The sequence below is a fragment of the Astatotilapia calliptera genome, chromosome 10 (assembly GCF_964374335.1).
Source record: "Astatotilapia calliptera chromosome 10, fAstCal68.1, whole genome shotgun sequence".
Taxonomy (NCBI): Eukaryota; Metazoa; Chordata; class Actinopteri; order Cichliformes; family Cichlidae; genus Astatotilapia; species Astatotilapia calliptera.
The window spans coordinates 3,900,967-3,916,912 of record NC_137431.1 but is presented as its reverse complement, the minus strand read 5'-3'; the positions used below and the strand labels follow the sequence as shown (position 1 = coordinate 3,916,912).

The 15,946-nt window shown below is 43.6% G+C and overlaps 2 protein-coding genes across 3 annotated transcripts in view; one reads left to right on the top strand and one right to left on the bottom strand.

The window, feature by feature from the left end:
• Positions 1 to 11,647, top strand: part of mark4a (MAP/microtubule affinity-regulating kinase 4a) — a 34,108-nt gene extending 22,461 nt beyond the window's left edge. The window contains exons 14-18 of one of the 2 annotated variants that reach the window (XM_026181067.2): positions 369 to 472; positions 3,095 to 3,379; positions 5,375 to 5,457; positions 6,030 to 6,074; positions 6,174 to 6,376. In XM_026181067.2, coding sequence (XP_026036852.1) covers positions 369 to 472; positions 3,095 to 3,379; positions 5,375 to 5,457; positions 6,030 to 6,074; positions 6,174 to 6,238 — 582 coding nt within the window. In that variant the 3' untranslated portion in view covers positions 6,239 to 6,376. Of the gene's footprint in view, positions 1 to 368; positions 473 to 3,094; positions 3,380 to 5,374; positions 5,458 to 6,029; positions 6,075 to 6,173 lie in introns of both variants that reach the window. The other variant, XM_026181062.2, reaches the window with a different exon arrangement.
• A 98-nt stretch (positions 11,648 to 11,745) lies between these two features.
• Positions 11,746 to 15,350, bottom strand: ckma (creatine kinase, muscle a). Its single transcript, XM_026181071.2, has 8 exons — positions 15,073 to 15,350; positions 13,677 to 13,884; positions 13,399 to 13,553; positions 13,104 to 13,236; positions 12,840 to 13,011; positions 12,606 to 12,729; positions 12,323 to 12,512; positions 11,746 to 12,238 (listed from the first exon to the last, which is right to left on the bottom strand). Exons 2-8 carry the CDS (start codon positions 13,867 to 13,869, stop codon positions 12,060 to 12,062), a joined length of 1,146 nt encoding a protein of 381 aa, XP_026036856.1. The 5' UTR covers positions 13,870 to 13,884; positions 15,073 to 15,350; the 3' UTR covers positions 11,746 to 12,059.
• Positions 15,351 to 15,946: the final 596 nt, after the last annotated feature.

Sequence of the window (15,946 nt, the reverse complement as noted above, 5' to 3'; positions counted from 1 at the left end):
CCTTAAAACTATATATATATTTTTTGTCTACCTTTTTTTAAGGTAGATTTTTAGATACAAATCTTGTTTTCATGTTGTTAAAAGGTTAAAATGGTTTGTTGGAGGTCTGTAAATTGTAATAAATATTGTAACATTGTAATAAATATTGTAACATTTAAAAAATGCATTCTAGGTGTTTTATATTCACTCAGCCGTGGTCCTGTCTGCTTCCAATGTAGCTCCAACAGATATCTTTGTAAAATGTCAAAGTTCAGTACAGGTCATGGATTTGCATTACAGTACAGCTTCACTGTATGAATCACAGTTTAATTTCCTCAACAACTCTCTAAGCTAATATGTGTTCTGAAATTACTCTTCTCCTCGGATAGAATAACATCCCCGGAAGCGCCATGACACGCCGGAATACATATGTGTGCACCGACCGTTCAGGAACTGATAGACACTCTCTTCTGCAGAACGGCAAAGACAACAGGTACCACTTTGTGTCGTCAGTAGTCGTACAGATTCACAGAGACTTTAAGCGGGTAGCAGATATTTGGTATCATTAACCTTCAAAGGAAGGTGGATTGGATTGGGGTTTTTAGTCCTTTGTTCTGATAATATTTACGAACTGAGTCACAGGGCACCACAAGTCAGTGTCCTGGTGAGGGTGAGGGTTATGCCAGGGAGGGCATCCAGCATAAAATCTCGGCTGAATCAAATATGCAGATCCTAAAGCAAGAGATTACCATACCAAATCAGTAGGCTATCAGTCAATGTGGTGCTGTTGACCAAAGACAAAGGAAGAGGAGAGGTGGAAGGCATGTTGGTAGGCAGCAATAGGAAAAAAGAAGGCAGGAATGTGGAGGTGAGAGGGCTGTAAATGTAAAGGGAGAGAGCTGGCTGATACTGTATCTGTGTCAGGATGGAGGTCTATAGGATCGCTTTGGCCAAGAAGAGGAAGTGCGTAAAGGCAGAGGCAAGGATTAAGTGGTGGAATTTGATGAAGGAAGAGCGTTTCGCAGAGTTCAAGAAGGATTGAGATGGTTCAGGATGAAGTACAGGACAATATTTAAAAGAAGAGGTTAGCAAAGAAAAAGTAGGTAGTCAGGAAGAAGAAGAAAGTAGACAGGTGCACTGAGAGGCAAAGAGAGAGGTGGCAAAGGATGAGGCTTATAGTTAGCTGCATGCGAGGCTGGACACTAAGGACGGAGAAAAAGACTTGTATCAATCGGCTATGCAGTGAGACAGAGCTGGAATTAAGGATAGAGATGGAAATGGGCTAACAAGTGACAAGAGTGTGTTGAGAAGATGGAAAGAGTATATTGAGGAGCTGATGTATGTAGAAAATGGGAGAGAGAGGATGGAGGAAAATTAGTGAAATAAGAAATGAAGGGGGTTAGCAAGGAGGGCAGCTTGAAGGGGATGAAAAATGAAAAGGGGATCAGTCTAAGCAACATACCTGCGGAGATATGAAAACGTCTAGCAGAGACCAGATTGTTTAACACAGTCTGAGTGAAAGGATCCTCGAGGAATGAAGTGTGTGCTGGTATGCTTTTTTTAGAACAAGGGTCATGTACAGAGCTGTAATAACTGTAGAGGGAAAAGGTCGACCATGAAACTATGGTTGTTGAAGCTAGGTTAAGAAGACAGGTGACGAACAGTGAGCACTACAGATGGGATGTTTGGTTTGGGATATAGTATAGAGAAGGTCAGAATGAGCTTCACTGTGTCTTTGTGGATCTAGAGAAAGCATGTGATAGGGTGCCAAGAGAGGAACTGTGGTACAGCATGAGGAACTCAGGAGTGGCAGAAAAGTATGTGGGTGGTGCAGGACATGTATGAGGACAGTGAGGTGTGTGGTGGGACAGCAGCAAGAGTAAAAAGGTTTAGAAGATGGTAATGACCTGCTGTGATGTATGGTTTGGAGATGGTGGAGACGGAGTTGAAGATGCCAACATATTGGTACGTTCTGAAAAGAATACGACATCCTTTTAACCATGACGTGGTTGTCTTGTTGATAATGTGGCCAATTTGCAAAATTAACTGTGATTTTTTTTTTTTACCACTATTCATCAACAGCATGTTTTAAAGCTCAGTTTTTAAAACCTTACAATTAGTGCTGTCAGCGTTAATCTCTTTAAAATGACCTTAACGCCATAACTGCATTAACATGGCAAATATCCGTAAGCGATAGGTGCACTCTATTTAGTTATTAGCACTCATCAGGCAATGTCTATGGGCAACTGACTGCACTCAGACCAAAGGGGGCTGAATAATTACGCACACCCCACTTTGCAGTTATTTATTTGTAACAAAAATGTTTGGAATCATGTATGATTTTCGTTTCACTTCTCAGGTGTACACCCCTTTGTGTTGGTCTTTCACATGGAATTGCAATAAAATTGATTCATGTTTGTGGCTGTAATTTGACAAAATGTGGAAAAGTTCAAGGGGGCCGAATACTTTTGCAAACCACTGTATTAATGACTAACCTTGTGTTGTGGATGGATTATCTCAGTTGTTCTCCTGACTGGAGTTTGTTCCGTTTACAGCATCCTGAAATGCGATTGCGTTTGTCCTTAACCATCAGGAACCCTCACGTTAACTTTTATCAAGTGGAAAAAAGTTAGCATTCATCCTCCAGCTTCACTGTGCTAATGTGTTTATGTTATGCTAACCATAGCCGTGTAGCTAGCCACTACGTAGCACATCATTATATACCAGCTAGTCCCCCCTCAGTAACCTTACAAACATCACTGCTGTACTTTCTAATTGTGTAATTTTTTCAGAAATCCCTGAGTCAGAACATGTTATGTCGTCTTTAGATGGAAACTAGCGAGCTAACTCCCAACGCCGTTAAACTCCATAAATCCTGCTTTCATGGATGCCTGGATGTTAAACTTAATTGTTACACCTTGTGAAGAAGCTACACTGATCATTTTATTAAAGACGAATTTAGACAGTTTGTCAGTGTTTGTTTGATTTTGGGACTAGAGGCGGAGTTTGGACCCGGAAACGGCTAATGACGTCAGACTCAAAGGCCAGATTATCAAAAATTATAAGTCAATAAGACTAAAGACTAAATCCTGTTTATTTTTCTTCCTCGCTCCAGTTCCCTGGGCCACCGCATGCCGGCAGCGTCTCCCTCCACGCTCAGCATTTCTGCAGCTGGAGCTACAGGCTCATCTTCCTCCTCAGACCGATGCCGCCTGACTCGAGGCTCCACAATCCGCAGCACCTTTCACGGGGGACAGCTGAGGGATCGTGGTCCCCCGGTCTACTCGGCCCCGCCCACTTCACCCACTCTGTCGCACCACGACACCAGCCCATTGACCCATGCCCGCACCAGGGCCACCTCCAACCTTTTCACCAAGCTGACCTCGAAACTCACTCGCAGGTAGACTTGCACTACGTGTGATCTGTATAGTAGTACTGCTGAATACAAGAAACATGACAGTTTCTGTAGCTTTGTAGGTCTTCATTAGGCGATGAAATCAAAACTTCTTTGATTTAACCAGGAAAGTATTTACAGCCTGGGAAAACTGCTCTTTGTACAAGCCGCCTCTTCTGCAAGTGATAGGATAATAAATAATCAATAGAATGATATTGTTTAAAGTAATGGCTCGAGATGAGAACATTTAATAGTATGGCTTATGTATTCCTTCAATATAAATGAGCTATGAGACATTAGCTTACCTTAGCATAAAGACTAGAAGCACGTTATAAAAGCTGTGCTCCAGTTCACCTCCAAACGCCTTCAAGTTTTTTAAATATTACAAATTCAAGTAAAATCAACCAGCTGGTTGTTTCCTGAATGACTTGAAATTTTCATTGGTTAGGCTTTGAACACAGTAGCTTGTAGTATGTGAGTGTAGTTCTGTTACCTGTATCCTTAAGCACTGACATAAGCTATACTCTACAAAAGCTGTAGTCTTTTTAAGAAAGCTGGAGCTGTTTTGTTTTTGTTTTTTTTACTTTTAACAGAAGCAGACTCACAGCTTCTCCCTGCATCATACATTTGTGGAAACCACTTGCTATAACATTAGCAGTTACTACTTATTAAGAAGATAATAGGGGTGTCCATATTCATAGGCTGCATCCTCCTGAGGCCACATTTGTAGGCCGATTACGTCACAGCAAGGCGACGAAGGCTGTCCAAATTCATAGACTCCTCCAAATGCGTGCTCCTTTTCCCCAGAGTTGAAGGATGTTATTGTTTGGCTTTCAGTGTTTTATTTGTTCATGAGTAAATCGGTTTGGCTGAGATTACAGCTGAATAAATGTCAAAGGGAAAACTGATTAAACAGAAGTGTGAGATGATCGAGAATTTACACCAGGGTCCTGTTATATTTTAGATAGCAAGGAGCAGACGGCCAAGTTTATTAAACTCCACCGAGGCAGCGATGACGCAAAACTGAAGGCTAGACCGTCCAGTTTCACAGCTGCTCACTTCCGCCTACCTGGCCTTCGGAGGACCCGGCCCACTTAGACTGTGAAGGCCGGGCCCTCGGGAGGATGCAGCCTATGAATTTGGACACCCCCAATATACACGTGTTTGTATGCTAAGCTAACGCTATGTTGGTATTATGTTGTGTTAATGTGACGTTGGGTGAGAGTACTTCTTGGGAAATTTCACTTCTCAAGACAGCTGCTGCCGTTTGTCTTGGACTGCTGCTTCTCACTCGTGACTGAAGTTGTGTTAATCCATAAACATGCAGAAGAACAAAAAAGGATAAAACCTCTGTGCTGGCTCACTACAGAGCTTGACATGAGACATCCATTTTACTTGATCTTATTAATTTTGAGCACAGTAGGAAACAGTCTTAATAATGAATCTGTTACACTACCTCATAGTGTAGCCCTTGCTACATGTACATAGCTTTTATTCAATTTCCATATTCTTATATGGTTATTGAAAAAAGGACACAAGTGTCTCTCACATGTTTTTGTTTTTTGATTTTTGTTTATGGCTTTCTTTGCTGTTCCAGTTGGTGTAAGATTCTTATGAACTCAAACCAAGGACGTCAAATGCATGAAACAAAGTCATGTAGAGTTGATGTAAAGTTCTGTGTTTCATCTTGAGCACAGCCTGGGATGGATCCATGCTTATCAAAACATTTTATCCACCCAGGCCTTTCAGCAAGCCCTGCTGCGGCCCCGGATTATCCCCTCTCCCTCCCAGTCATCATAATCACACATGTCTAATCTTATCAAACCTCAGCTTCATCCTTGCCAATCAGCTGCAGCGCTGCACTCTTTTTCCACCACTTGCTTTCCTGTGATTCACTTATACTCTCTCTTACTCCTCCCCCAAATCCCCTGCTCTTACCCTTTACTCCCTCTTTTTTCTCCATCTTTATCTCGTTCTCTTTTCTCCGTGTCATGGCATCAGGGTCAATCTTGACCCGTCCAAGCGCCAGGGCTCAAACAAATCAGTCTCGGGTTGTACTCTTCCACAAGGATCAAAAACAGTTAGTAAGTTTCCATGTCTCGCTCTTCTTTCTTGTCTGCCTGTGCCGCCCATTTCCTGTCTGCCTGCTCACACTGGAATTTGCTCAAGTTCAGAAATGCCTGATGTTTTTTCATACTGCTTGTCTGCATGCCTCGTGAATGGTCTTCATTCTGTCCAGGTCCCACACACTTGTTTTCAAGCATGGTTGCAATCAAGGAAGAATCAGTGTCATCGTCTATAAAGACTATCCACTAGCATCCCGTGTATACCTGTAGGAATAGTGTTTCCAGTTTGTGGTTGGTGGGGTAAAAATCATTTAATGTTTTCTCCATGTGAAGTTGAGTAAATGAAAGTAAGTAAAATGAAAACGTCGTAACACAGAAGCTGAAGGAAACTGTTTATATCTGCATGCTTTAGAAGTCGTGAGTGAGTGAGGAGTGCCTTTGTCAGGACAAGTTGTTTTGCAACATCACATGCTTGTTGTTGCTGATGCTTGCTCAGTTCCACATTTAATATCCACTTGTTAATGCCGTCTCATCATGAGGCTCGTTGTGCTCTGGTGGATTACCTCTTACGATGCCTGTTTGTCCAACAGGGTCACAAATGAATCTGAGGGAATCAGGAGATTTGCGGTCACAAGGTAAGTACATAAGTTCTGCCTGTGTCGATAGCGTTTAGAAACAGAGAGGATGTCAGATGTCTGACCTTTTTCTTCCTGTTCTTCCCTCCCTCTCCTCAGTTGCCATCTACCTGGGTATCAAAAAGCGTCCGAGCCCCGGGCCGTCGGACGTGGCTGGGATCTGAGAGGCGGCGGGCGGCGGGACCCTGCGGAGGTGGTATTGGCTCTGCGGGAGGCAGCTCTCGGATGTGGCTGCCAGGTCCACCACGCCGGCCCCTTTCTGCTCTCCTGCACCCACGGCGTGGCAGGGGGCCGCGTGGCTTTCGAGGCCGAGGTGTGCCATCTTTCCACAGGCACCTCTGAGACTTCTAACGGGGTGCGCTACACGCGACTCTGGGGGGCGCCGCTAGCTTTTCGGGACATTGCCACCCAAATCTCTAAGGACCTTGAACTTTGATCGAGAGGGTGCGTTTGCATACGAGTGCGTGGTTCCGTGTGAGTGTTGTTGATGTATGTGCGCAAAGGAAATCAAAAAAGGAAAACAAAAAAACAGAGAAGAGGTGAGGGGCTGGACCCGAAAGAAAAGATGTCTCCTTCTGTCTCTTTCAAGACTAACCTCCCCCCTGCACGCACACACGCACACACACACACACACACACACACACACTGATAGACACACACCTGATCCGTAAAGTCATACAGACTAAAACATCCACCCTCCTACCCCCTGCCCCCTTCTCTCTCCACCCTACCCAACACAGCTCAGCTTTCCCTTCCCTGAGCTACTGCTCCCACTGGACCTGGATCAGATGGAATAAGTTGAATATTTTTTATTGCTACTCCTAGCCATAATGACTCTTTATTTTGTTATTTATTGTTCTGGTCATTGTTTTTACTCACTGTCACTTTCACCACTGCAGAAAATCACCTCCTGTCTGTCTGACATCCTCATCCATCCTTTTTTTAACACTTTTTTTTTATATGTCACCTTTACATTGTGTTACTGTTTTGTTTTTAAAATTTTTAATATTCCCCCCTCACCGATAGTTATCCTGCTGAAATAGTAACATGCACAAACAAGGAAATGGTCCAACTCAGCAATCAGACGAGCAGCCGCAGTGTTACGTTGCTTTGAGTCGGGTAAATACAGCAGTGACAAACACGCCGGATTAAGGTCAGGGGATGGGGTTGACGGGCCGTTGAAACAGCCAGTCAGAAGCTTGAGTGCAGCACGGAGTTATGGCCTCTCAGTCACATTAGTTTCTCTGAGTGACGAGAGCAGACGCTTCAAATTTAGCTAATGTCGGTCAGTAGTAACTGTAAGGTCAAGCTCCATTTTTCAGCCTTCTTTAACGCTAAATCAGTCCAGCTGATTTCCTCCTTTTATTATCCCAGCAAACATTTCAGTGGTGAGTTAGATCAGTGCTCATTCTAAACATCCAACATGGGTTGAAAAATAGTTCCAAAGGGAAAAATGTGCTGATTACAAAGAGAGGACAAAACATTCTCACCACGAGGGAAACATTTCTTATCCTGATCAGCTGATCATTTATCACAGAGAGTCATCAACAAAATGCTTTTTCAGACATAAACAAGGCGATAACTAAATAAAAGCTAATGCGGGAGGACAAAAAGTGTGATGAAATGCACTTTCATCCACAGATAAAACTGATATGAAAACATCCTGGAGAGATGAGATCCAATCAGAACTAATGAAGTTGTGTAGAAGTGTAGAAAGGTTAGATGCGCATATATGATCTGCCACTGTGAAATGGTACAACTACGTCACAGCTAGCTGTCATGCTCCCTGTTTCTTATGTGAGAATCAAAATATCCAGCACTTGGGAGGAAGAGAAGATCAGACATGTGGACACATTTTGCATTTGATGTCAAAGAAAAAAATCCTTTGGAAATGGTGTGGAGCAACTGTTACCAGTCAAAACTAAATCTAAACCAATTTATGACACCTAAATTATGACTCAAACTACGTTATGCTTAAGTCAAAAGGCCAACAGTTACTGTCAAAATTAAGCTGTCAATCACGTGGGTTGAAAAAAGGGAAGACAGATGGTGCTCTTTTCCCATTACCGGTAGTAACCGAGTTATAACCTCCAGTAATGAAAAGAAGTTCAAGTGCCAAACACTGCAGTTCTTCTAGTGGCCACTTGAGGCAGGCTCCAAATGTGAATCAATCTCCATAGACTCTCATCTTCTTCACAGCACTTAATAGCATGCTTGCACTGTGGTACAGAAACAGTGTTGGCCTTTACAGTCCCTTTACAGATGTGTTAACAGATGTGCAACTGTAGCTCATTGGTGTCTGCCAATCTTTGTTAATATGAGCTACTGAACTGGATCTTTGAACTATGTTTGTGGTATTGGTACCTTTTGGATAATTTATAAAGAAATAATCTGGCAAATAATATAGAATTGCCCGAATAATCCAAAAACCAATAGGTCAGCCACAGAGGCTGTATCCATGTGTTAGTCTGTATGACCTGTATGCAGTCCACTGCAATAATGTGTGGGCAATAAGATTCTATTAAGGCAGCTGCCACAAAGCTACCATTGAGGCTTCAGAATGCAAAGCTAAAAACCATTTGCTGATTTCACTCTGGCTATGTCCATCATTTATATTTCACTATGTTTGCTGGGATAACGCTCTTAAATTATTACATATGATAATTCGGTGCAGTAAGTTGTCCTTAATGACCCTCTATAATAAATACAGGAGCTAAAATTGGCTAAAATCAACGTCCTTCAGTATTTGTGACCGACCCCCAACCGAGTCATTTAGATTTCACCAACCTTCACTTTTCTTTAGCAGCCTTGTAATAAGTCAGTTGTCATTAGCAGAGGTGGGCCGTCACTCACCCCACCACAGACTTAGAGAGATTCAGTATTTCTGGTGTATTTTCAGTGCAGGGCAGCTCTTCTGCCGCTTCTATTCTGTGCCGTGCGATCTCACCTCAGTCGTGATCTCACTTTAGTCGTCGCCTCAGTTCTGTCGGTGGGAAACGCCAAAAAGTGGATCGGCCAAGCAGCAGCGCAAGCGCTTGGATTACACACTCGCCGTCACACACACAGAGGCGGCGTGCACTCCTCTAACGCCCGCCCTTTTTCTTTCTTCTTTTCTTTTTCTTGTGGTACGTGTATTAACTGCTCTGTCCATTACTGATGACCGTGGGGATCAGGGGAGGGGGGAGCGCTCTGTATTCGGAAAGGCACGACGAAGGCAGTGTGGACAGTGTTTTCTTCTTGTTAGTCCAGTTGCCTTTAAAGTGAACTACTCCCAGCGCCTTCATAAAATACACATTTAATGTAAAAAAGTAAAAAACAAAAAAAAGAGAGAGAGAAAAGTGCGAGAGCTTTCTATTCTCCCTCCCTGTTTTTAGTGAATAATGTACTGTGATATTTGCGTAGGCTACAGAGATCATATTGTTTGGCTGCTGATTTACTGTTAATACTGTCTCTCAGTTGTGGCTTTGCTCATGGTGACCTACCCCCACCACCCAGCCCCACCCCATTCCATTCCCACCCCTACATTTTACAGGGATCGCTGACCTTCTGTTCGCCGCCTCCATACGTACCGCCAACTTTATCCGGTCGAGCATTCGTCTTTCTTTATTGCAGGGAAATGGTCAGCCATCATCCACTCTCTCACATTGTTCTACATTTTCAGTCCAGTATGGTGTTTGCTGTTTCACGTAGCCCAGCAGGGGAAGTCGATGTTGACCTGCCCTCCCCCTCAGGGTGAGAAGCAGACACCAGAGTGGACATCAGGAGTCTGTCCTTGTCCTCTCCCTGGACGTTTTTCATTGTGGTGTATATTAGCATTAGGTAATATAGACCTCAATGCACTTTGCTTTGACTTGAATCAGCTCCTTCCAGTGTACCTGTATAGGTAATACCCAGAACTAGCCACTGGAAGGCGCCAATGTCTTAAATGTGAAACACTTCGATTTGTGGATATTTGCACAGGTACTTTATTTATTTTTTAGAATAATATCATTAAAAAAAAACAGGATTTATATCAGTCAGCTGATGGCTGTATATAAAATATATGAATATAGTATATATCTTAGAGCTCAAGGTTTATTTATAGCTAGAGCAAGGGAAGTAATTCTAGATTAAAGCAGTTTCTGTCAGTGATAATGGGGAACAAAACCAAGCTGCAATCTTGCATGAGTTCAGAGTTTGGGTTATACTGGAAAAAATGAAATGTGATGCACACCTTGGACTGGAAGCTTTGTGAAATGCAGACACACACAGTCACTTTTCAGATATGAGTTGCTAAATGAAATGCCAGAATATCCCCCACCCCCCTTCACAAAAAGTAACAGAAGGGCTCATGTGAGACACAGTAACTTCACTCCACCTTGTTGCAACAGGATAGCTTCAGCACTCATTCAAGAGGGCATCTTGAGTTTATAGAAGCCTTTGGATATGCCGTAAAACATACCACAGCGTAGAGTATGAGGTGCAGTCAAAGAATTACAAGACTTGTTGCGGCGAAGAAGACAAGGTCGCAGAGACGAGGCTCTGTGTAGCAGAGCAGGCGGTGAGCTGGTATGGTCCAAACACTTGCACGTGCATTTGAGCTGATTGTTCTGTAGTAGGCTGCTACTATAGAACTCTACATTGGAAATACTCAGTGCAGTTTGATTTTATTTATATAGCACCAGATCACAACAAATTCGCCTCTTTATGTTGTGAGGTAAAAACCCAACAATAATATGACACCGAGGGACAAATTCATGCCAGATCCTGGGTCTGAATGTTGGGTCAAAGATGCCCACATGCTGCCTCAGCTCCATGGTACAAAGTGCAAAAGCCTATCTACAGAACTTTGTCTATCACAGGTTTTCATGTTGATAGAGTGACAAAATGTGGAATCACGTCTCTTAAAGTCCTACTTGACATCTTTTACGTACACATGACCGTACCATGCTGCACAACAGGAGTCTGTGAACTCTTTGAGTGCACCTCGTACATAAGAAAAATGATTTAGATCCTGCACGAGGACAGCTGCAGTTGGAAAAAATTGTGCAGTTTTAACTTGAATTTCCAAGTCCCTGTCTGCATTCAAGCCATAGAAACGTTTCAGGTTGTTTGCTGAGCATTTCAGCTGGAACTTTTGAACTAAATGGGTTGAAAAAAAGAGAAAAGCAAATAACTTATGGTTAAACAACTCACTCATAGTATAAGATGGATGAATCAGGGGGATTCTACTGTGAAGAATTCTCAAAAAGAGGTTTTGGTGACGTGAGCGTTTGGGTAAATGCTTGTATACCTGCTCGGAAAAGGTGTATCACTGGTCTAAATGGTTTAAATGGTGGATGATGACAGTATTAGAAACCCGAGGGGCTCAGTATTTAACATTCACTGTCATTTCAAAACTGATTTTGGATACAGTTAATGTTACATGCAAAAGAGACTTAAGAACACACACAGTTTGACCTGTATGAGTAATTTTACTCTCTTCTACTGTTTAATTCCTCCCATCAGAAGCAAACTGTAACCTGAAATGAGTGGGTGTGATGCGTAAGGAGAACATGGAGCTGAAGATGAATAAAATTCACTGATGTTGGCAATTTTTTCCGTCATTTTGCCATCTTGTTTTCAAAGCTACTACTTTCCAAAACCTCTATCTGTCGATTATACTGCAACAAGACAAAAACGACTCGTTTAGTTGTTTTACAGGGCACTTTATTATTGAGCAGTATGAGCAGCTTCAATAATCTTTACTTTTTATAACAAAAAGTAGGTGATGCCACATTCGCCAGGCAAGCCCAGCTCAGTGGAGGCTGATCCCAGGATGTTACCAACCAACACGGGAGAACTTAAAAAAAAAAAAAGAGGACAGAGAAAAGAAAAAGCAGGAAAGAAGAGAAAGAAGTTTTCAGAGTCAAGAGTCTCTAGTTGAGCGGCTGTTTCCTCTGCGTGTCCATCAGTTGGCTCGATTACACATGAACGGTCACGAGAAAAACGGAAGATTGTCCCTCTCTACTTCTGGGCTGGGATCATGCTGTCAATGCTCTCTCCCTTCTCCAGCTTCTTCTCCATCTCAACCATCAGCTTGACACCGTCAACCACCAGTTGGACCTGCTCCACTTCAGAGGAGCCCAGACGGTCGGCGTTGGAGATGTCAAACACACCACCCACAGAGGCAGTGTCCACACCACCTAAAGAGAAAGGGCAAAAGTCAGAGTCGCAGTGGAGATTTCACTGGGCTGTTCAAGCTGGTCCACAAGCATATGAGTGTTTACCTGTGCCACGCTTCTGCAGACGCAGCCTGGTGAGGATCTCCTCAAACTTGGGATGTGTGCTCAGCTTGGACAGTTTGACATGGACGCCACCACGCAGGCCAGTGCCCAGGTTGGAGGGGCAGGTCAGGATGTACCCGAGATGCTCATTCCACATGAAGCCACGGTTGTGCTTCTTGAAGATCTCCTCAATCTGGCAGGTTTGAAAGAAGAAGAGTCGTGGAAACATCCTGAACAATTGTTTTCATTTCATCCTGGCTTTCCGAGGCCTGTTATATCTGCATACCTTCTGCAGGCCAACGCAGAAACGCCTGAACACCTCCCTCATGTTGCCACCCTTCTGCATGGAGATGACACGAAGGTGATCCTCCTCATTCACCCAGACCAAGAAGGTCTTGTTTTCGTTGTGCCTGAGCAGATATAGTTTCACATTTAGGGGAACACACAGATAATGCAGACAAAAGATTTCTAAGGAAAATGTTTCACATTCCGCCTATTAACACTTAATGACAGTGCTCACCAGATGCCTCTGCCATCAGGCCAGTCACGGGCCATACCAGCGCAGGTCAGCAGGGGAGACACGGGCTTGTCAAACAGGAAGTGATCAGCGATCAGCTGCTCCTGCTCAGCATCAGTCATGGTGTTCAGGGGGTAGTACTTTCCCTTGAACTCACCATCCAGGCTGTTCAGAGCTGCAGTTAGGAGCAAAGCAGGGATAATATTGTCCATACTGACACTGGATGCTTAAATTCAAAGACGCAGTCCTTTTCCTTTGAATACTTACCCTCAATGGACAGCCTCTCAATAATTCTGCGCTCTCCACGGCTGTTGTGGGGGGGCAGGGTGAATCCCTTGATGCTGCGACCAGTACGAACACGGCTAGACAGAACGTAGTTGGGGTCCAAGTCGTCACCACCCTAAAGACAAATAAACTTTGAGTCCCAGGTGAAAAAAGATAAATAAATAACAGAGTTCCTGGAGCAATGCACAGATGTGCTAAACCATTAAATCAGTTCAACATCTGAAGACTTGTGCAGTAAGTCTTTTGTTAAGGTACTTCTCCATGAAATCTGCGGTACCTTCAGGTTCTCATGGTTGAGGTCAGTCTTGTGCTTGTCAGTGGGCTTGTATCCACCATGACGGTCAGAGATGACAGGGTCAAGCAGATCCTTGAAGACCTCATAGGACTCCTCATCACCAGCAACACAGCCAACAGTCATGATGAAGGGGTGACCTGAAGAATGTAAGTAAGAAGTGTGTGTTCGGAGGGGGAACAGAAATGAAAGAATTAGTTTTTATGGCTAATGTTAATCAGGAATGAAACAGATTTCTTTATCTGATATGAAACATATCTCACCAGGGTTGTCTACACCAGTCTGGATGACATCATCCAGAGTGTAGCCACTGGGTGTCTGTTTGTCCCTCAGCTTGCCATATATCTCCTTGGTCAGAACCTTGGCCATATGGTTGTTGTGCTTGGACAGATCTGGGAACTCCTCCTCAACTTTGTAGTTGAGCTTGAAGTTGTTGTGGGTGTTTCCGAAAGGCATGATTGCTTTCTAACACTGCAAAATGAGGGAAAAGCCTTTGACTAAATCTTGGAACGATAATAAACTGTTTCATCTGGAGATTGTGGAGGTGATCGAAATAGTCACAAAATTTCTGCAGCATTTGGAGATACGGGATATTCTGTGTGACAGCTGCAAGTTTTGAGCGGTGTCGGCAGAGGAATCTTGGTAACAAGTGTCACTCAATTTCCAGCAGCTCAGATGTCATTTTGAAACAGAGTACAGGGAGGAGTGCCTGTTGGCTGGGTATTTTTAGCACAAGTACATCTGAATGTGTACCCTTTATGTCCTCAGTATCTACAAGCAAAGCTTTATACGTACAATCACAACTGTCCTGATTGCACATTGACACATAAATGCACATAAATGAAAACTTGACTGGTCAGTTCCAGCACAGGCGTGTTTTCACTGAAAGCACTACAAGGTCTTTGTGTCACTGTACAGGATTACTGCAACAGTATAATTGTCACAATGCTGAAAGAAGCCTGATTAGCAGCACACTTGTCCAGCTACTGCGATCCAACAATATATACTCTTCTTACTCTCATTACCTGATAAGCTGTTCAACATGAGTACGTACATGATGCATGCAATGACGCACTCGTTACATCACATGAAATATGATCTGCACCTCAGTCCCAAACTGATTTACAAAATTAGCCGTTCTTTAAATCAGTAATCCCTTTCAATGTGACAATTTTCTGATTAGTTTACAGCCAAAAAGCTCCAAAAGTGTAACTTTGAAACAGCAAAAGTCGCAGATGACACATGGGGGACTTCAGTCTGTCTCTCCTACATGTATCAAACTGCGAAGCACCTGTCCACATAAATCACTGTCCAAAAGAAAATCATATGCAGAGAGCGAGAATAAAGAGTGGAGTGACACAAGTTATCACTGGAACCACAGCCTGTCTGTTAAAGCATGATCTTTAAGCTTAATCTTAACGGAGAACAATTCAATGAAATTAGCTCTTTTTTTAATGCATCATATGGATGCAAATGTACCAGATTTGTTGCACAATTATCCTTTGATTTCATCATGGACTTCATGTCCACAGCTTTTCATTAAAAGAAAAAGTAGCCAGAACTAATTGTTTGTGCTATTTTAAATGCTTTGCTTGTTCTCCCAATCCATATCTCCACGTCTGCTCTTCTTTAACCCCACAAAACTAATCATTTCTTTACCTGCACACCAGACAAGTACAGAGGTAACAGTCCTTGGGATCAGATCCTGTTCACCACAGCCAAAATAGGGGTCACCCAACTCTGGAGGTCTCTGGCCCCTCTTTATATACCACACAGACACTAGCCATTGGCTTGGCCATTTTAGTGCCTACTGCAGCCTCATTGGCCAGAGCCTCTGCACTGATACTGCACAGTTTATGAAAGAGACACATTTACAGCTCAGTCATTCAAGACGGGTGCTGCAGCTGTAACCTCACCCCCGTCAGCCTCCGCACACCCCCCCCCACCAACCCTTGGCCCATACATAGCTGTAGTTGGAGTGTGGGAGCATGTGAAAGGGGAGGAGGAGGTCACATGAGTGAGGCTGGGGTGGTAATGGGGAAAGGCCACTGAAATAAGCTGAGTTTCACTTTTGTCAAACACACTTTGGAGGTCAGGGTTCCTTACTGTAGGTGTGAAGGTTAGAAAGAGTTGGTATTTTCTTCACTTATCAAATGGCTGTTATCTAGAAATGCTCCTCGCATCTTAATGGTGAGCAATGTCCCACCACCCACCGAAGCTGGTTTATGCTATGGAAGGCATAAACACACTGAATCAAACAGAGTGATTGGTCAGGTTTCGATCATTGCACTTCTTCTGGGGTGGCTGTAGCTCAGGTGGCAGAGCAGGACAGCTACTAATCAGAAGGTAGGTGGTTTGATCCCAGGCTGCCTCCTGGCTGCATGCCAAATATCCTTGGGCAAGATACTAACCCCGTGTTTGCCTACTGGAGGTGGTCAGAGGGCCCGGTGGCGCCAGTGTCCGGCAGCCTCGCCTCTGTCAGTGCGCCCCAGGGTGGCTGTGGCTACAATGTAGCTTGCCATCACCAGTGTGT